Source organism: Sarcophilus harrisii, chromosome 2 (genome assembly GCF_902635505.1).
Source record: "Sarcophilus harrisii chromosome 2, mSarHar1.11, whole genome shotgun sequence".
Classification (NCBI taxonomy): domain Eukaryota; kingdom Metazoa; phylum Chordata; class Mammalia; order Dasyuromorphia; family Dasyuridae; genus Sarcophilus; species Sarcophilus harrisii.
This window is the reverse complement of record NC_045427.1, coordinates 433,617,634-433,638,223: the sequence shown is the minus strand read 5'-3', so window position 1 is coordinate 433,638,223 and position 20,590 is coordinate 433,617,634. Positions and strand designations below refer to the sequence as shown.

At 40.4% G+C, this 20,590-nt stretch overlaps 1 protein-coding gene across 1 annotated transcript; it reads left to right on the top strand.

The window, feature by feature from the left end:
- The first annotated feature begins 21 nt into the window (after positions 1-21).
- Positions 22-16,686, top strand: POFUT1 (protein O-fucosyltransferase 1). Its single transcript, XM_031954118.1, has 7 exons — positions 22-136; positions 1,255-1,376; positions 2,090-2,272; positions 3,274-3,386; positions 8,448-8,640; positions 9,567-9,809; positions 14,792-16,686. Exons 1-7 carry the CDS (start codon positions 22-24, stop codon positions 14,978-14,980), a joined length of 1,158 nt encoding a protein of 385 aa, XP_031809978.1. The 3' UTR covers positions 14,981-16,686.
- The last annotated feature ends 3,904 nt before the right edge of the window (positions 16,687-20,590 follow it).

Sequence of the window (20,590 nt, the reverse complement as noted above, 5' to 3'; positions counted from 1 at the left end):
AGCCTACAGCCGTGGGCAGACATGGTCACCGCGGCGTGGGCACTCCTCCTGCCCTTGCTCGGGCTCCTGCTGCCCACGCGGGTTCTGACCCACGCCTGGGACCCCGCCGGCTACCTGCTCTACTGCCCCTGCATGGGTAAGGCCTCCCAGGCCGGGCGCCCCCTGCTGGGCTCCTCCCGGCCGTCCTGCGATAAAAGGCACGAGACCCGGGATGTAGAGCTTGGCCTCAGACCAATCCACTCAGCTGGGATGGGGGGAGCTTCTCTGTGATGCCCCCCCCCCCTCTTCCTCAGCCAGATTGGTTTACTTCAAATCTAGGCAGAGTCTATCCGGGGACTGGACCAGTCCCCTGTGGCCTCGGGAGAAACCTGCCCTGTGGCCCCGGACCTGTTCGCTCTGGTTCCCGAGGTGGGGGTGGGGGGGGAATGAGGAGAAGAGAGCCTCCTGCTCCAGCCCAATTCGTCAATTTCACTCCCGGGGGGTGGGGTGGGGAACCCGACCGGTCTTCCCAGACAGCTCCCCTCAACGAGGCATCGGGCCACCCAAGGAGTGGTCGTCTATAGGCCCTGCCCAAACTGTGCAGATCTTGCAGATGATGCTGTCCCACCTGCTCTTCTCCGCCAGCTAGCAACGCCTTCTGTTTCAGAGCTCCAGTCCTCTCCTCCCGGAAAACGGACCAGGGAGCTTTCTTGGACCCCTGGCCTCTTCTGTAGAAGAATGGCCAGGAAGTTAAGACTTCGAGACTCTTTAAATTGGAAGGGACTTTAACCCCTGTCCCTCCATTTTGCTGAAAACTGAGACACAGGAGAGGAAATAACGACCAAAGTCACACAGTGGGTCAGTGGCAAACCTCCAACTAGAATGCTAGGCTTCCAAAGCCGTGAAGTAACTATAAATTTCTTAATTAAGTATTTTCCTGTCTTCTTCCCTCCTCCCACAAAGATGAAAACTTTTGCCAGCTGAAAATCAGATCTAGTGGAAAGATAACTGGATTTAGAATCAAAAGATCCAAATTCAAAATCTAGCCTTGCTACTTATTCCTACGACTTTAAACAAGTTTCACTTCTCTGGGCCTCAGTTTCCCCATTTATAAATTAAGGGAATGAGAAATGCTTTCTTAAAGTTCTTTCTGGTTTTTTATCTATTTAGTTCACAGTGATTCCACAAACATGAAGTACTTTTTGTGTGCATGCCTGAACTGCTTCAGGCTCCCTCTCATGGCTCCCTCTCAACCTGGCTTATTCATGTTTCTAGGGAGGTTTGGGAACCAGGCAGATCATTTCTTGGGCTCCTTGGCATTTGCAAAGCTACTGAACCGGACTCTGGCTGTCCCACCTTGGATTGAATACCAGCATCACAAGCCTCCATACACCAATGTGAGTCCTAGTCTGTGTCTCAGCCTTAACCCTGCCATGTAAGATTTTGAGGGAATTTACAAATTTCACAATGGATTGTGAGATGCTATAAATAAATTGTGGCTTTTTGAAAGTACCCTAAGTTATTACTAGTAAAATGACTGCTTGGGCCCACCCCAGGAATTGCAAACAATGTTCTTATTCCTGATATCTTATTCTGTCTGCAGAAGGTGTGTTTGGATCTGTTTCTTGTATAGTAAAAATGGGTTGCACTGAACCATTCTCATTGTCACCTCAGCTTACTTCTGACATGCTGCAAAGGTAAAATGGCATTAGGAGTTATTCTGTGATCTTGAGCCAAGGCAGAGCTTAGCCAGCTTATTTGAAGTTCAACCTCATGGCCTCTGGTTCACCAGCACTATATTTTTAATGAGTTCACTTGTACATAGGCTAGCAATGCCTATCAACATAGACATAGCAATGGCTGGTTTTCATTTTTCTCTAAGAGGTGACACCTACTCAAGGACAAAGGTGGATAGAAAAGAGTTCTTCTTTCCTAAGACAGGAGTCAAAGTGACTCCTCTTAATTTCCCCCCATTCTTTGGTTTTTCTCTGTTATTTTTCTTTTCGTATATCTCCTCTCTTTCTTTCTCCCTCTCTTTTATCTCCCTTCTTTTTATTTGTCCCACTTCTCTTTTCCATAATCTTTTTGTCTCTCTCTTCCATCCTTCTAGCTGCATGTGTCCTATGAGACCTACTTCAAGTTAGATCCACTCAAAGAATATCATCGGGTCATTAGCTTGGAAAAATTCATGGAGAAGTTAGCCCCAATCTACTGGCCTCCTGAGAATCGAGTAGCCTACTGCTTTGATGTTGCAGCCCAGCGGAGTGCTGACAAGAAGACCTGCCCTATGAAGGTGGGTCCTTAGAAGCTTTGGCCTTCACTCTCTTTGTCCATACCTGGAACCTGCTGCACTTTCTACCTGCATTCCTTTTGTGAAGTCTTCCTTCCTTCCTTCCAGCTTTTTTTTTTTTTTTTCAACTATGTATGTAAAGGCTAGAAGGAATATTCTTTCTGCTGATCCCCTAGGGCTCCTTAGAAAGATCATCTGACGTGAAGCAATGTGCCATTTTTCATGTGGTGGGAAGCATACTGAATAGGTCAGGAAATCTAGGTCTCAGGCCTACTTCTGCCACTAATTTACTGCATGACATTAGATGTTATCCATTCTCTCTGAACCTCTGGAGCTACTTCTATAAAGTGAAGGAGTTGGATTAAATGATCCATAATGATCCCTTCCAGTTCCAACATTTTGTGATTGTGTTGACTGCAAATGCCTGTAATGATTAGGAGTCATTCAAGTCCAAGGCTCAGATCCAGTCTGATTCCTTACAGTAGGTATTTGATAAAAATGTTTATTTAGGCAGTTCAGTTTGTATTGCCTTTTGGAAATTGTGAAGCTACAGAAGTGAGCATTATGTGATGCCTCTCAGAACTTTAATGATAAATTAAGGCCTTGTACACTTCTCATGCCAGTCAAACTGACCTGAAGTCCCTATTCACAGTGTTTCCATGCCTTTGCTCAGATTCCTCCCTCCTTGTATCTGGAATACATTTCTTGAGAGCACAGATTAGGTGCTGTCTGCTATAAGAGGTCTTTTCTGATCCCCCTCCTTACCCCAGTCCCCACTTGCTTCCTTTTGAAATTATTTTGCATGACATTATATATGCTTTGTATTTACTTACCTTTACTGAGCCCATTCAGACATCTATTGTCACCTGGAGTTAGATCTCTTGACATCTCCACACACAGCCCTCTCTGTCTGTTCCTTTTCTTTTCAAGACCCAGCTCCATTTATCTGATTAGTGCCCAGCTTCTGCCCATCTCAACAACTGACTAAATATGTTATTTTGCAGGAAGGGAATCCCTTTGGCCCATTCTGGGATCAGTTCAATGTCAGTTTCAATAGATCAGAACTTTTTGGTGGCATTGCCTTCAGCTCTTCCTACAAGGACCATTGGATCCAAAGGTACTAAGAGTGGGGGTGGGGGTGGAAAGGGGTTGGGGAAATTAGAGGTGGAGGTCAGTAGCTGGCCAGAGCCTAGTTCTGCCTCACAATTCTAATCTATAACATGAGTTACTTGGGATTGAAGGAGTGTAGCCAGTGTATTTCACTTAGAGAAAGAGGCATAACCCATAGCACAGGGCCAGTGTCCAGAGAGTATCTGCTGTCTGATCTGTTCCCATTTCACAGCCTGACACCACAGGACATTGACCTACTGTGGGGTTGAGCAATAGTTTATCCCCTGATAAAGACTGTCATAAAATGAACATTTCATGATCATGTGAATCTAGGGTTCCTGGTCAAGGCATGAGAATTATTTGCCAGTTAACCTTCCTCTTCAGAAGTTAAAATTGGAAGTTGCTTTTACATGAGGAAAAAAATTTCAGTCTCAGCTAAGAAAACTATATCATCCTGATAATTATCAGATACAGTATAATTAATGTGTTCTTTGCCATGTGATACTGTTTACAAAAAAGTAGCTTAAGTGAACAGATATTTATTGAATACTTTTTACTATGTATTACATACTAAGTATTGGGAGAAACAGAAAAGTATAAGACATCATGGTTCCAGATTTCAAGGACTTTATATTTGAGTTAGGGAAGGAAAACTTAGAGTAATCCAAAGTGGTCAGAGCTAAAAGCCTCATGGTAGTAAAGATAATAAATGTTGCAAGGGCAGATGAAAGAAAGATCAAGATATCTAAGTCTTAGGAAAATCTTCATGGAGAAAATTAACCTGGTGTTGGGTCATGAAAGGTAGAAAGATTTGGGAGAGTCAGAAAGCAGAGGTATCATTTGGCACAGGTAGGAGCCAATAATTTTTCTTTTCCTTTTTTTTTTTTTAAATGTGAGAGAGAATTAAGGTTAAGTGACTTGTTCAGGGTCACACAGCTCAGGAATGTTAAGTGTCTGAGACTGCATTTGAACTCAGGTCCTTCTGACTCCAGGGCCAGTGTTCTATCCTCTGTACCATCAAACTACCTGGAAGCACAATTCTTAAACTACTAACTCTGTTCTTAAACTGATGCTTTTGATTCAGATGGACATAGCAGTTTATCCAACAAAATGCAAACTGAGGCAGAGAAACGTGCAACTATGAAACCTCCTACTTTTTATTGGTGTTAAGTGAAGAGATATCCCCCTAAAATTCCCTGCTGCTTCATTATGGTATTAAGATATAGTGAGAGGCTTGGATTCCTCAAGGCTTCCCCATGAAGCACAAATACTCCATGTCTTTCCAAGCTGGAAAGACTAAGGATAAGAGCCCAGTAGTTGACTGTGTGTCTGTGGTCTGAGACCAGCCATACTAAATTAAAGAAGTTCAATGTTGGAAAGCTGACTTCCATCACAGCACCTTATGAACACTATGAAGAATGAGAGAGGTAGAGGTAGGCAGTTTTGAGAGTACCTGTGTCAGTGAAATCATGGCTCCTAAAAGACAGATGTTTGAACTGGTTTTTATTTCTTTTTTAATAAACATCAGAACTTATAATAATCACTCCTATTTTTAGAGAGCTTTAAGGTTTATGAAGTATTTTCCTCACAGCCCTGTAAGCTAGGTTGTGCAAGTATCATTTCTATTTCACAGTTGAATAAACTAAAACAAAGAGAGTTTGTATAAAGCTCATACTCATACAACTAGTAAATTCTGGAGCTGGTATACAGATGCATTTTTATTCTTCAAAAGTACCACTGCTCACTAGCCTGAGTTCCTCTTTGGGAATAGACTTCAGGGCAGCTCCATGGGTAACCCCCATGGCAAAAAAGTCTTACTATTTTATCATCTTACTTCATTTCTGATCCAGACTAAATTTCTGTACAAGATCACTATCTCTTTTCAGGACTCAACTCCATATGGCTCTTGAACATTTACAAAAAGCTAATGAGTAGGTCTTAAGCACATGGACCTCTCCCTCTGTGTCCCCTTATTTCCCCCACTTTTCCCCTCTCCTCTCCAGGATTTGCTTTATTGAGAAGATTCCAAAGAAGCCTGCCACAGGCCCTGAAGGCCATTTTCTTTCATTTTTTTACATTTTTTTTTATGAACATGTCCAGACAGAAAAATCAGAACAAAAAGGAAAAACCACAAGAGGGTGGGAAAAAGTGAACATAGCACTATGTTGATTTACAGTCTGTCTCCATAGTTCTTTCTTTGTATTTCGATGGCAGTTTTCATCCAAAGTTTATTAGGATTACCTTAGATCATCAAACCACTGAAAAGAAGCAAGTCCATTATAGTTGATCATCCTACAATCTTAATGTTGCTGTGTAAAATGTTTTTCTAGTTCTGCTTGTTTCACTTAGCATTAGTTCATATAAATCTTCCCAGGTCTTTCTAAAATTAGCCTATTCATCATGTTTTATAGAATGATAATATTCTATCACTTTCATATACCATAACTTCCCCAATTGATAGACATCTACTCATTTTCCAATTCTTTGCCACCACAAAAAGAGCTGCTACAAGTATTTTTGTGTATGTGGGTTCTTTTTTCTCTCTTATGATTTCTCTGGATCACAGAGTAGTAGAGTTCCAGTAGTGGCACGGCTAAGTTAAACGATATACAGTTTGATGGCCCTTTGAATGTAGTTCCAAATTGTTCTCCAGAATGGGTAGATCATTTCACAGTTCCACCAACAATGCATCAGTGTCCCAGTTTTCCCACATCCCTCCAACATTTAACATTATCTTTTCCTTCATCTTAACCAATCTGAGGGATGCCTGAAAGCCATTTTTAAAGAGAACATTGATACATCATGAACCTTGTTAAAAAAAAAAAAAAACTGACTTCCTAGAAGGTTTGCTTTGAGGGAAAAGAACTCACTTAGATATGTAGATTCTGGTGTGTATGTGTGTGTGCGGCACGCCAGCATGTGCATGCACGCGCTTTTAAACAGCCTCACCCCTTGGATTTACATAGTCAAATGGGGTTTTGTTTTTTTTTCCCCTGGGGCCTCATGGTCCCAATAGTACTAACTGAGGGAGTCTGTGCTGTGTATGTGTGTATACATAGATATCTATGTGTATGTGTGTGTGTGTGTGTGCGCTTATATGATTTGTAAATAGACACAGACAGGTAGATGGATGCCTTTTCAAGACAAAGAATGACCTTTTGGAAGAGGAGCCATTCTGAGGGTCCATAGTGGGCATGGAATTTGAGAAAGAGGTCAGCAAATACATTTGTAGGGGTAAAGTTGGAAGAGTTTATGATGATGATGATGTCATGAGGTCTGAAAGACTGCAGATTACAAAACTCCAGAAGTTAGAAGACATGGGTGTAAGTTCTGGCTTTGCCTTTTATTTAGGTGTGAACTATGGGCAAGTTATTTCACCTTTTCAGGCTTCAAAAGAACTATAGAAATGTGAGTTATTCATTTGTGAGTTAGAAGTGTGAGTTTCACAATTTTGGGAATGGGGGGACAGCTAGGTTGTGTAGTGGTTAGAGCACTAGCCCCAGAGTCAAATGGGACTTCAGACATTTGGTCTGAAGACATCAGGTCACACTCACTAGCTTGTGTGACCCCAGGCAGGTCATTTAACCTTGATTGCCTTGAACCACAACAAAAAAAAGAAATGTGAGTTATACCTCTGCTTCCTCCTCCTCCTCCTCCTTTTTTCTTCTCCTCTTTTCTTATTTCTTCTCTTCTTCCTCCTCCTCATCTTTTTCTTTGAGCATCAGTGTCCTCTTCTACAAAATATGGATGATAATAATACTTGTATTACCTTCCTCATCAAGTAGTTTCAAGGAAAGAATTTTACAAACTGTAAAACACTGTTTAAATATAAGTCATTGTATTGTTTAAAATAATAACGTAGCTGTTGGGGGAGAGGTACTGCAAGGATTAGAGAGAAGGGAGAATGCCATTCATGGGAGCCTGTGATAAAAGGTTCCAGAAACACTCATAAAATGACCACAGTAGTTCAGGGCTGGGGCAAGTAAAGAAAGACCTTGGATCTCATGGGGGTTATTCAGGCTTGCTTCTCAAAAAAGCAACTTTTCATCCATATCAGAAAATTCAACTTGATCAATCTCTTCTAGATGACCTTTTGCTAAACAAAAAGAGAATGAATTTAACATTTTTTACAAGACAGTGATCCTCCACACTATTTGATTATTTTATCTCCCTGATTTCTGGGCCTGATCTTGCTAGCAGGTGAATTATTCCACATCTAATTAGAGCATGGAGTTTACAAAATTTGCTTACTTACATGAAAGGAGAACTAGATGACTTCCAAGATCTTCCCAACTCTGACACCGTTTTAAAAATCTTTCAGCTCTGAGATTCTGATTTCTGGGGTTTTAGAAATGTCAAAATCAGGCCTCTTTTAGAGATATCTGAGACAGAGTTAGTGATTTTATACTTGGTTCTTTGGGACATCCCCACTGCTTCTAGTGCCTGCAAATGAATTTAATTTGACAGAAGAAGGAAATAGTTCTCTCTTAATTTTGAAAATCTCCAAGAAATCAATCTAGCCTTTTTAGGAATATTTTTATCAGTCCTTCCAAATTAAAGGTAGATTTAACTGAAGAATGATCATAGATTTGTTTTACATAGCCACAAGACCCTGAACAAAATCCATTTCTTCTCTAAAGGCAGCCATTTACTTGTCCCTGCAACTGAAGTATGTTCATTATTTGCTGAATCTAAGGCCCAAAGCTCTGTGCTGTGCCACACCCAGGAGTGAATTACAGCACCACAGATTGGGAGCCAACATGACATTCACAAGGTTAGAAGACTCCACTGTAAATTTTTAATTATAAAACAAGCAGACAGGATTGTAAATTCCAAACCACAGACAATAACGCTTTGAGCTCTGCACCTAGCACTCTTATCAGTTCGTTGGGATTTCAAAATCTCTTGTGCTTGTTGCATGTGGTGCGACTTTTCAGCTGGTCCGAGGTCATGGTGCAACTTCATCCATTTCCTGTGGGGGTAGGCTGTAGGCTCATGTCTTTTCCCTCCATCCCTCTCCCTTGAAGTGGCTGGGTCTGTGACTGGGCCTGTGCTCTTCTCCTCCTAGGTTTCCCCCAGATAAGCACCCAGTGCTTGCCCTCCCTGGTGCTCCTGCTCCGTTTCCAGTGTTGGAAGAACACAGAGCCCTGCAGAAGTACATGGTGTGGTCAGACGAGATGACGAAGAAGGGGGAGGCCCAGATCCAGTCTCATCTCATCAGGCCTTACATTGGGGTTCATCTCCGAATTGGCTCTGACTGGGTAACTTTTCTATTTATTTAGGGATCTTTCCATGCTTACAAGCTTTGTGCAAGTGCAGGAATATCATGAGTGTATAAGGGGGTGCCTATGGTTTGCTACCATTCTCTTGCTAGATTCCCTTTCAGCAGATACTGCTCAGGTGTGATCTAACAGTCACTATTTTTCTTCCTGTTTTACAGATGGATAGACTGAGGCAATGAGAGGTCTTGCATGTGATATCCCCCCAGGTCAGGCAACAGGCCAGTGATGGAGGGAAATATAGAGTCTTGACCCTCCCTCCCTTGTGCTAGCTTGTGGACTATTGTGAAAGACAAGTTCTTAGAGACTGGGGTAGGATACTTTTTTTTAAAATCATATTAAGGATCCATGATATTGCCCATGTGGATGCTCTCAATATTATAACAATACCAGATTATAACTCCTTTTTGCCAAATCAAGCAATTGAATGAATGCCTGGGGCCAGTCCTCTGCTGATAAGCTTCTTTGAGATTAAGGGAGCTACTCCACAGCTAATGGATAAATGGTTCTGGTGCTTAGTCTTTCCATTTTGGCAGAGCTAGTGCCCCACTGGCCTCCCTACTGGGGAGAATCCAAGAGTATCTGTATCACAAAGACCCCCAAGCAAACTTACATAGAAGCAGTGAGGACTACGCAAAGACCAGGTGTCCCTGAGAGCATAAAAGCTGACCAAATATATTCAGAAACTTCACAGGGAAGAGTTCAAGAAGCCCATAGGAAAATATATTCTTATTGTTTATTGTGTTGTTTTTCTCCTATAAAAATGTAAATTTTTGAGGTTGAATTTTGCATTTTCTTTTATTTTTTTTTTTTTTTATTGGTAGGAGGTCTTCAGAAGGAAAGTGATGTCTCTTTAATCCTTTCTTTTCATTGTACTTCCTGACTTTACTCACATCTTGCCCATTTAGAAAAATGCCTGTAGTATGCTGAAGGATGGGACAGCCAACTCCTTTTTCATGGCTTCACCCCAATGTGTGGGCTACAACCGCAACACTGCTGCGCCTCTCACCATGGTCATGTGCCTGCCAGATCTGAAGGAGATCAAACGTGCCCTGAGGCTCTGGGTGAAGACTGTAAAAGCCCAATCCATTTACATTGCCACAGACTCAGAGAGCTATGTCTCTGAAATTCAGCAGCTGTTCAAAGGAAAGGTAAGCTCTCTGGGAAAGAAGGGGATGCAGTGTTAGAATCTAACCAGAGACTAAGCTGAGATTGCTCTCTGCCTGCCCTCCCAGTGCCTCATATAGAACCGAGGCACTTGAGGAAGGGAGGCAAGCTGACAAGAAAAAGGCTAATCCAGTTCCTTAGGGGTTGGCGATCTATGCCACATTTAACTGGTCTGCCTGCCACTGCTGCTGCTTCTTGCTTTTCCTGGCCCTTCATCCCTTTGTTTGTCCTTTTTCCCACCTGCTTACTAAGGGCCAGGCAGAGTTCTGATTTATAATGACTAACTACAGTCAGCATTAATCCTTTCCCTCTCTCTTTCTCTCTCTGACCACCAAGAGGGTTTGTTTATTGCACTTTTCCTGGATTCTCTCATTGTAATGTTCTAATTGTTTCCATATGTGTAAATCCTATCTTTCCTCACAAGACAGCGGCTGTACTTTCTTATACAAGAAAGAGATGGAGGGATAGCTAGGTGGCGCAGTGGATAGAGCACCAGCCCTGAAGTCAGAAGGATCTGAGTTCAAATATGGTCTCACTTAGTACTTCCTAGCTGTGTGATCCTGTGCAAGTCACTTAACCCCAATTGCCTCAGCAAAAAAGAAAAAAAGAAAGAAAGAGATGGAGAAACAGTGTCATATAATGGGAAAAAAATGTTGTAATTAGGAGTTCTAATCTGGTATAATCAACGGATCAATTGACAAACATTCATGAAGTGCTTCCCATGTACCAGGTGCTGTTTAAATTCTGATTAAGAATTCCTGGCTTTAACATCATCTACCTCTGTGATCTTACGCAAGTCACTTAATGTCTTGGAGCCTCACTTTCCTCCTGTGTAACATGGGAAAAATAATTGCTACACCATCCAGCCTTTTAGAGTAATGGTGAGAAAAGTATTTGATAAGCTTTACCATTCTTTATAAATGGGGTTGGTAGTGGTAATAATGACTGGCCTTCTTTCTCTGTCCCTAGATCAAGGCTATCAGTGTCACTCCAAAGAAAATTTGGAAGCTCTGTGTTATGTCTTATTCCCTTATCCCCTATTACTAGTGAATATGTTGCGGAAGTGATGGATTTGTCACTTTTTTTAGAGCATATAGACTTATTTTTTTCTTAAGACAACATGGGATAATAGAACACCAGATTTGTAGTCATAAGCTTCCTTTGTTCAGTTACTTCAGTCTTGTCCAAATCTTCATGACCTCATTTGGGCTTTTCTTGACAAAGATACTGGAATGGTTTGTCATTTCCTTCTCCAGCTCATTTTACATATCAGAAAACTGAGACAAACTAGGTTTGCCCAGCATCACCCATCTAGTGTCTGAGGCCAGATTTGAAATCATGCCTTCTTGACTCAGGCCCTGTGTTTTAGCCACTGAGCCACCTAGCTGTTCCATGTAGTCATAAGACCAGGGTTCAAATTCCAGGTATGCCACTAACTAGTATGACTTGACTCCAAACCAGTGTTTTCATTAGCTCATGCTGACTTAATGTCTCTTTCTCATAAACAACAAAAGCCTTACCTCATGGAGCAGATAGTCTTATAAGAAGGGAAAGAAATTTATCCAAACATCCACCAAAGTGTTAATTTAAGCAGAACCAGCAGCCAGATTAGTACAAGATTTGTACTAATTAAGGTTAAGATTTCAGAAGTCAGGAATGAAACACAATTCTCTTAGTAGAAATATGGGAGATGACAGATGTAAAATGTTGACATGGTAACGGTGTTCAGTTTTTCCTAGTTGTTTTTCTTTGTTTAAGGGAAGGTTTTATGAGAAAAAGAAGATTTTTGGAAATGGTAGTGATATAAAAACCAAAAACTTAGCTAAACATTTTAAAATGAGCTTGTATAGCCCCAGGCTACATTGCTTTGGATAAAGCCCTGGACTTGGGAATCTGGAAAATAAGGTTCCAATCCAAACTCTGCCTCTTTGAACCTCTCTTAATCTTGTACTAATCCCATGAAAATTTCCTCTCTGTGAAATGGGGATAATAATAATACTTGTTTTACTTACCTCACTGGGGTATTTGTGAGGAAAGCCTTTTGTAAACTTTAAAGAATCATAGAAATGTGCAGTTGTTATTGTTCTGGAGGAGTTAGGACTAGATCTGGGTGTGAAAGTAAGGATATGATTTGTAAAGGCATGAAGAGGGAGAGAAGATTTCCAACAAATGTAGGGGTTGCAAGAGAAGGTAGGGGCAGAAACAAAGCCTAATTCCTTCAGGAATGTTTAGGAGATTTACCTGACTAGGAGGGTTGTATGAGAAATGAGGGAGGGTAGCATTGGAGAAAGATATAGATGCTGGCTGAACTAGCAAGTTCATGGGTGTGCCGTACTGGAAAAGGTTGAAAACTTGTTTGTGCCAAGTATGAGGTGGAATTTGATCTTTATATTAGTCCTCTTGGCTTTTTAAATTTTCATTCATGACCTCAGACCCTAAGAAAGAAAATACGGTTAAATCTGACTCTCATTGAAGCCTAACTTTCAAGATCTTTCACATTCTGGGACCATCTCAACTTTTCTTATTTATTCTTCAAATTCTGAAAACACACACACACACACACACACACACACACACGAGTATTTCAGCACATTCTAAGAACAGGGGGGAAAAGCATTCTGTGAAATTGTGAGTCTCTATTTCACACCTCTGGCCTTTTTTAAGAGCACATAATAAATTCTTTAAGTTACTTCCCTAATTGTTTGAATTTCCTACTGTTCTCTTCTGGGCCTTTTTTAAAATGACCCTCTTTTGGAAGGGAAGGGAAAAGGCATCACTATTGCTAATCTCTTCTTCATCCCCATTAAACATGAGTAAAAAAAAAGGAGAAAAAAAACCCTTGGAACAAATAAGCCATGGTCATGTCCAAAAATGTGTGTTTCTGCACCTTATGTCACTCCCCTTTGTCAAGAGGTAGGTAACACGATTCATTAAAAGTCCTCTAGAGATATGATTAATCAGTGTTTTAAGGAGAGTTTTTAAGTTTTTCAAAGCTGACTTTGCCTATACTGTTGTTTTCCATATTTGAATTATTCTTCTAGTTCCACTCTCCCACAATTCAGGATTCTTTGAAATAGTCTCCTTCATCACTTCTTATAATGTAATGATAGCCTTATTATATTAATATCCAATTTGCCTAGCCATTCCCTAGTTGTCTTAAGAAGCAAGCTAAGGCACCTTTTAGATTCTAGTTCTTTCCTCTCCCTTCCCCCCTTTTAATCCTTCCTTCAGGATTAGGAAATTTGTTTTGCTGGTGACTATTCCCTCAGTATTATCTTCTTCCTTAACTCCTCTCTACCCTCCCCCACTTCTCACTTGTTTCCCTGTTGAGTCTGATGTATTTCTACACCAAACTAGTGCATATTTTCATGCCAAACCTTACCTTTCCACATTTATTTCATTTTCTTTTCATGCCAAACCTTATCTTTCCATATTTATTTCATTTTCTTTATTTCTTTTTATAATCTGGCCTTGTCTTAACTGTTGTTATTTCTCCCCTACACTACACCTTATTCTCTCTGGCTTTCACTTGATGTTCCTTGTGCCTAGAATGTCCTTCTCCCTCTTGACCCATCTTTTCAAGCCCAAACCAATTGCTACCTTCTCCATTAGACCTTCTCTGACCCACTCTTCCCTCCCCCCTCCCCCCAATTGCTTTTCTCCTTTTAGTCTTTTTATACTACTTAGCTTGTGCCTTTTTAATGCTCTTACCTCAATGGTTTAAAGAATTACTTGTCTACACAGAAGGTCTACTGAATTTGTTGGGAGAATCTTTTTCTGGTTCTTGTGCTATCTTGTAGATGCCAATGAAGCACTTGCCTCCTCTTCTCCTACTCTCATTAAATGACCAGCCTGAGTCTTTTTCTGATCAAACACGGCCTTGTTGATGTCTCCTAGATTCTAAGATTCAAAACTCCTGGATTCCTCACTCTTTCTCCCAGCTGCATCCAGGCTGTTGCTAAGTCCTGTCAGTTTCTCCTTTGCAACAGCTCTTAAATATTCTCCTTTCTCTTCTCAGACACAGTTACCACCCTGTGCAAACCTCACACCTAGATTATTGCTATAACTTGAGGTGTGTCTGCCTCAGGTCTCTCCCCACTCCAGGTCACTCTCTATTCAACTACTAAAATGCAGTTCTGGTCATGTCACCCACCCCTATTCAGTAAACTCCAGTGGCTTCTGAATGCCTCTAGGATCAAATACAAACCTTGATCCAAAGAGCATTCAAAGGCCCTCCTACCTTCCCAAACTTCTTACAACATCCTCCCCAACAGATACTCCTCAGTCCAAGTGACGCTGGCCTTCCTGGTTGTGCCATGCACAAGACTCTTCATTCTCCCAGCATTCTCTCTAGCTGTCTCTTATGTTTGGAATAGATTTTTTTCCTCTGCTCTGACTACTGACCTCTCTGACTTCCTTTAAGTCCTAATTAAAATCCCACTTTCTACAGGAAGCCTGCCCTAACACCCCTTCATTCTAATGTTTTCCCTCTTCTAATTATTTCCTATTTGTCCTGTGTATATTTTGTATATGGTGAAGAGTTGAGAATAAATTGCATACATGTAGAAGTTGTTTAATAATTATTTATTTATTAATCGATTTTATCTTTCACACAGTTTTCCTGGTGCAAGTCATTATTAGTTATATAGTACTTGTTTATACCCACCATGCGGCTTACCATTGGTTTTTAAGGCTACTATAGTTGTGATTGTTCAGAAATTGTGGTATTCTATTATTCAGAGCTAAGAGACCCTTACACTTATGATGTGCTGTGTATGGCAGTATTTTATGTTTGTGTCTTATTCCCCCACTACATTGTAAGCTCCATGAGGTCATAGACAGAATCTTAAATTCAGTATCTCTCTCCTCACTAGGCAGGTGCTCTGTGTGATAGGCACTTTGTCAGTGTTAATTAAACTGTTGAAATGAAATCCTTTGGATTAACCTGCCTCTTTTCTCCCTGCAGGTAAGGGTTGTGAGCCTGCAGCCTGAAGTAGCACAGATTGACCTATATATCCTTGGCCAGGCAGACCACTTCATCGGCAATTGCGTCTCTTCCTTTACTGCCTTTGTGAAAAGGGAACGTGACTTACGGGGCCAGTCCTCCTCCTTCTTCGGCATGGACCATCCCCCACATTTGCGGGATGAATTCTGATCTTCTATCCTCTCCCCTGGCAGTCAAGGCCGTGGATCCTAGGATGGCAGTGTCCTGTGCCAGACAGTGAGGTCAAGTCGCCAGCCTGCTTCATCCAAGTGCTGGGGGGGAAAAGGAGGGGAGGTGTCTGTGTCTAGTGTCCAGTTGTAACTCACCTGAATTCCAGCATATAGGCTGCCTAATCAACTTAACTTTGGGAGACCAGATAGCAGAATACCTCAAATTGCAAGGGTTTCCTCTAAAGCGAGAGCTGCCTTTGTGTTCCATTTCTAGGTAATTCCTGAGCTAATCCTTAGTATTAGGCAATGGAATACCTTGTCTCTTTCTTATTTTCCCATACTTCCCTGTCTACATCCTGCTGTTTCTTCAAAGGACCCCTGTTTAATTGGCATTCCATCATTGAAGTATAGTGGCTCTCATGGTTTTTTAAGCATCCACTGGCAACATAATGTGATGCAAAGGGCATTGGCTTTTCTAGTTACAAAATATATGACCTTGAATGAGTCACTTCAACTTTGGACCTCCCCTATTCTAAGTGTAAAAGAAGAATATTGGCAGAGGTGACTTCCAAGGTCCCTTCCCACCCTAATCCTGTAATCCTCCAAGTAGCAGATCTGGATTATACCTTTTCTGGTTTTATATTTCTAACTTAGATTTTTCTCCCTACATAACTATTTTTATAACAGTGAAAGTCATTCATGTGGAGACCTAAAGTGGCCTTAATGGTTCAGGCAAATGAGAAACTGGGACAGGTTTGTTGGCTAGGGGCTGGCAACCTAAAGCATAATTGCCAAAGATGACCCTTTGGTTACCAGCCATCTCCTTACACTGCCCCTGCCTTTCTGCATTTATCATGGTCACCCTTCTTTTTACAGTTCTCCTTGTGAGAGCCTATGTGCACTGATATTCCAGAAGGGCCATTTTGGATAAGCAAGCACTTTTAAAAGGTTTCTGATTTCTAACGGATCCTCTCAGTATAAAAAGCTTGCTTCCATGGCTTTTACTCCCTCTGGGCTCTGGAGTACCAACCAAAACTTTATTCTTCCTTCTTGCCTTCCTTCCTTTGTGCAGTGAGATCTGAGGCCTTGGTGATGGACTGTGAGAACCAAGATGCAAATGGCCCAGTCACTGGATAGAACTTTTAGATCTGGTCTCTCAATCTTAAGTGACCCTTCCCATTCTTCCTCCTCTAGCTTCCACCCCTTTTGTATTTTGTATTTTGTATTTTCTTCCAGGAAGTCATTCCCTCTCATGTTCTTTATGACTAAGGCATTGTACAGTCATCCTGCATACTGCCCAAGAGTGGAAGTTTTCTCTAGATGACTTGTAAAATTCACAGATTTCAACACCAAGGTTGATTCTGTTCACCTCTGCCTCTATTTCTCCTTGGTGGAGGCAATTCAGACTCGGAGACAGGGGACCTGACAGGAAGCCAGGCTTGCCACTCATCATTTTGGTTTTGACATTGATATTCATCTTCTTAGGAGGAATTGAATTCCCATTATAAAGTGGAAATGATTTGTTGTAGAGATCACAATCAAGGGACTTGCCACAGAATGCCAGTCTGTGAAGGAAGATGCATTTGTGCTGCTCAAATTCCCTTAAATTTCAAAGGGCCCTTAGGAGACCTGACTGAGTAAGGAAAATCCCCTGGAAAGGAATTTTGTAAATATTTTTTTCAATAAAATACAGCCATACATTTTTAAGTCTTGAGTAAATTAGCCAAATGACCATTTCTCACTACTGTCTTCCTGTCCCCAGCCAGCCAGGCAGGTTAACGAGCTAGGGAACAGACCTAGCAACCTCTTCCTGTCCAAACGTGCTTCTGCAGAGTAAAGTCACAAGAACAAACTTAAAGCTTGTGTAGTTTAGTATGTGTTCAGTCATTGTGTAGCTTACATTTCTTCAGGGCTTTTGATTTACAAGTTCTTTCCTCACAATGATACCTTTGCAAAGGAGGCAAGACAAGGTTTATTTAATCTTCCCTTAACAAATGGGTAAAATGAAACCCAGAAAGATGAAATTACTTGAAGGCCACATGGTTAATAGACATTCAAACCCAGATCTTTGGTCTCTAAATTTAGTGTTCTCCAATTCATCAATGGATGAATTTTAACCAGCACTGGTTGTGTTGGATATGGAACAATAATTAAATTCTAGGCCTGTTTCTTCCAGCTATAAAATAGGTCCACTAATTTTGCCCTTTATAGGTTTTCTGAGAACAAAATGAGATAAATACACTGTGGTTATAAAGTAAGGAGGTTGTGTTTAAAATCAAATCATAAGTGGGGGAGGGAGACAGGTAGCCAGAAGCATATCACAAGGATGACTTAAGCCAAAAAAAAATCACAAAAAATATCAAGGACATGTGTAGTAGGAATGGGGTTAAGGAGTTTTATAAGGGAATTTATGGAAAATTAAAAGACCAAGAGGAAAACCTTTATTTCCTTGATTTTTTAGGGAAGATTTATGAAAAGAGAGATTGTGATAGAAACTAGAATTTTGATTTCATCAATTTAAGAAACTCAGATGAGGAAATTTCTATCTATATTGGTTTTCACCCTTCCTACAAAGATCAGTCAACAAACATTATATATAAAGTATATTTAGGTCCTGTGCAAGAAAAAGACAAAATCAATCCTTCCTTCAAAGAAGTTACATTGTAATAGAGGAGACATAAATCACAGATACATACAAAATACAGAGTAGGTAGAAAGTAATCTCAGAGAGGGAAATGCTACTACCTGAGATAGGGGAAGGCTTTCTGAAGAAGGTGGTGTTTGAGCTAAGTCTTAAAGGAAGCCAGGAAAACTTAAGAAGCAGGAGGAAGTGGCAAAACATTCCAGGCATGCAGGAAACCCAGTGCAAAAGCATGGAAACGATATGGTATGTTTAGTTTGAAGAACATCAAATAGACCTGCATTCCTAAATTATAGTGTATGTTTGAAAAACATCAAGTAGGCCTTCGTGCCTGAATTATACCTCTTATGAAGGAGAGTCAAATATAATGGGAAAGCTGGAAGGGCCTAGATTATGGAAAACTTCAAAATGCCAAACAGATAAAGAGCAATGGATCTCAAAGTGTTTTAGGAAGCCTCTGAATCGCATTGATCAAGGAGATGATGTAGTCCTTAGTTTTAGAAAAATCACCTTGGCAGCTGAATGAAAGAGGATGTATTTCTGAAACGAGAGACTTGAGACCAGTAGACCAGTCAAATGGCAAGAATTACAATAGTCCATGTGAGAAGTCATGAGGTCCTGGACTAAGGGGATGGCTTTGTAAATAGAAGACTTGTTCTAGAGGTGTAAAGGTAGAAAGTGAGATTTGTCAATGTATGTATAAATGAAAATGATTCAAGGATGATACTGACTGGGAGATCCTGGGGAAATAGTGATGCTTCTGACTGTTGCCTAGGCCATTTAGAGGTGATTAACTTCCACTGGGATCAGAAGATGGAAGGATTTGGATAAGAATTTCACTGGATAAGAAGACATGATCTGATTGTGATCCACACAATGGTGAGAGCACAGACACAGATGAGACAACTTGTGCACCAGTGTATTATGTATCAAAATGTGTAGTCTAAATGCTTGTCTTTCTAAAGCAGTCTTATTGTGAGATTCTAAGTTAATTTGCTTGGACTTCTCCTGGGGACTTTGGAACCAAAATATAGCACACAACAGTCAGTTTTAATTGTTTTACAGTCATTTTTATACCACCCCCACTCATAGAATTCTTCACACACTACCAATCCAAATTACAACTCAATCTCTGCTCCACACCTCATGCCTTCTTAGGTAAATTTTACTCATATTCCCCTGTGAATTTGAGTAGTATGCCAGTATAATTATACTCCATGGAGTCAAAGGACCTAGGAATGAGTCCTTATTATGAAACTACTTGGGACGAGTAATTTCACTTCTCTTGAGCCTCAGTTTAGTCATCTCTAAAAGAGGGATAAGTTACTTATGTTCATCTACCTCACATGGTTGGTGTGGCTTTTGAAAGAACTTTGCTATAAAAATAGAAAGATTTTCTTCAATCACCATAGATATAATGCTTTCTCATCCTATATCATGCCTAAGCATGCCCTTCCATAAACAATAATAGGTCACATCTATAGATTTAAGATTTGCAAAGTACTCTACAAATATTCTCATTTGAGCCTTACAACAACCCTGGGAGGTAGATGCTATTGTTAACCCCATTTTACTAATGAGGAAACCAAAGTAAGCAGAGGTGAAGTGAGTTGCCCAGGATTGCACAACTAGTAAGTATCTAAGACTAGATTTGAATTCAGGCCTTTCTGATTCCAAGTCTTATTGCACCAAACTAAGCTTCCATATGTAGGTGCACATAGCAATCTAAAAGCTTCCTTTTCTTTTAACGTCCCTTAGGTATCAATGTAGCATTTCCTCTTTCCATTTATCATTCCTCCTTTTCTCCCCATAACCAGTCCTTGTCATATTGCCATTTATACTGCACCAACACAGATCACCAATTTAAATCTATTAAGTGTCTTTTCCTCATCCATTGGGTCATGTATCAAATGGTTAATTGATTGGTGGTTGTTCTTGCTCAGATCCCAAAATGATATTACTATGTCATCATAGTTAAGATACAGTGGCTGATCAGACCAATTTGTGTCAAATGCAAATTTAACAACACCCAAAGAATCTGGATTAGATGTTTAAGAAGACAGACAAAAGAGAAAAGAGAAGGCAGGTCTTTGAAAAACTTACCCAATGAAATTGTGAGTTCAGGATGCACACTGGTCCAAGTATAAATACTTTTTTATAGATCCAGAAAGTTACAGTTATCATTTATTAAGCAAATAGTTACTAAATACATGTTTAGGTCCTTACTTGGTAACGGAAGATATCATAATTTAGGTTGAACATTTTTCACATGTTCACAGTCTTGCAAAGGAAATGAGTCCAAAGGCAAAAATGTAATTCAGTTAGATATACCAAGTGCAAAGAGATCTAAATAAGAAGTTACGTGTGATTTGAGGTGAGAAATAGTTCCCACTGGGTGACTAAGGAAGGCTCCATAGAAAAGAAAGATGTACCTCATTTAAGCTTTGAGGAAAGGGAAATCCTTTCAAAAAAGACGCTCCATTTTCCTGTGCTGGACATTTTCTCTGGCTTTTCCTCATGCATGGAATATTCTCCCTCTTAATCTTTATTTTCTGGATTCCTTCAAATCCCAACTAAAATCCACCTTCTACCAGAAGCCTTTTCTTATCCCTCTTAATTCTAGTACCTTGCCTGCATTGGTTATTTCTTATTTATCTAATATATAGTTTTTACATAGCTGCTTATATGTTCTCTCTCCCACTAGACTCTAAATTTCCTTGAAGGCAAGGACTGACTGTATCTTTTTTTTTTTTAATAATAGTTTTTTGTTTTCAAAACATATGCAAAGGTAGTTTTCAAAATTCACCCTTGCAAAACCTTATGTTCCAAATTTTTTCCCTCCCTTATCCCCATCCCCTTCCCCTAGACATTATATTGTCCAATATATGTTAAACACGTACCATCATATGTTAACATATATGTCCAACATATGTTAAACATTAACACTTCTTCTCTACATATTTTCACATT

Excerpts from the sequence above, each read along its gene's own strand:
- POFUT1 (XM_031954118.1), top strand. The coding sequence starts at position 22 with ATGGTCACCGCGGCGTGGGCACTCCTCCTGCCCTTGCTCGGGCTCCTG. Across the intron at positions 8,641-9,566 it reads TCCGAATTGGCTCTGACTGG|AAAAATGCCTGTAGTATGCT; the intron begins GTAACTTTTCTA and ends TTGCCCATTTAG. Across the intron at positions 9,810-14,791 it reads AGCAGCTGTTCAAAGGAAAG|GTAAGGGTTGTGAGCCTGCA; the intron begins GTAAGCTCTCTG and ends TTCTCCCTGCAG.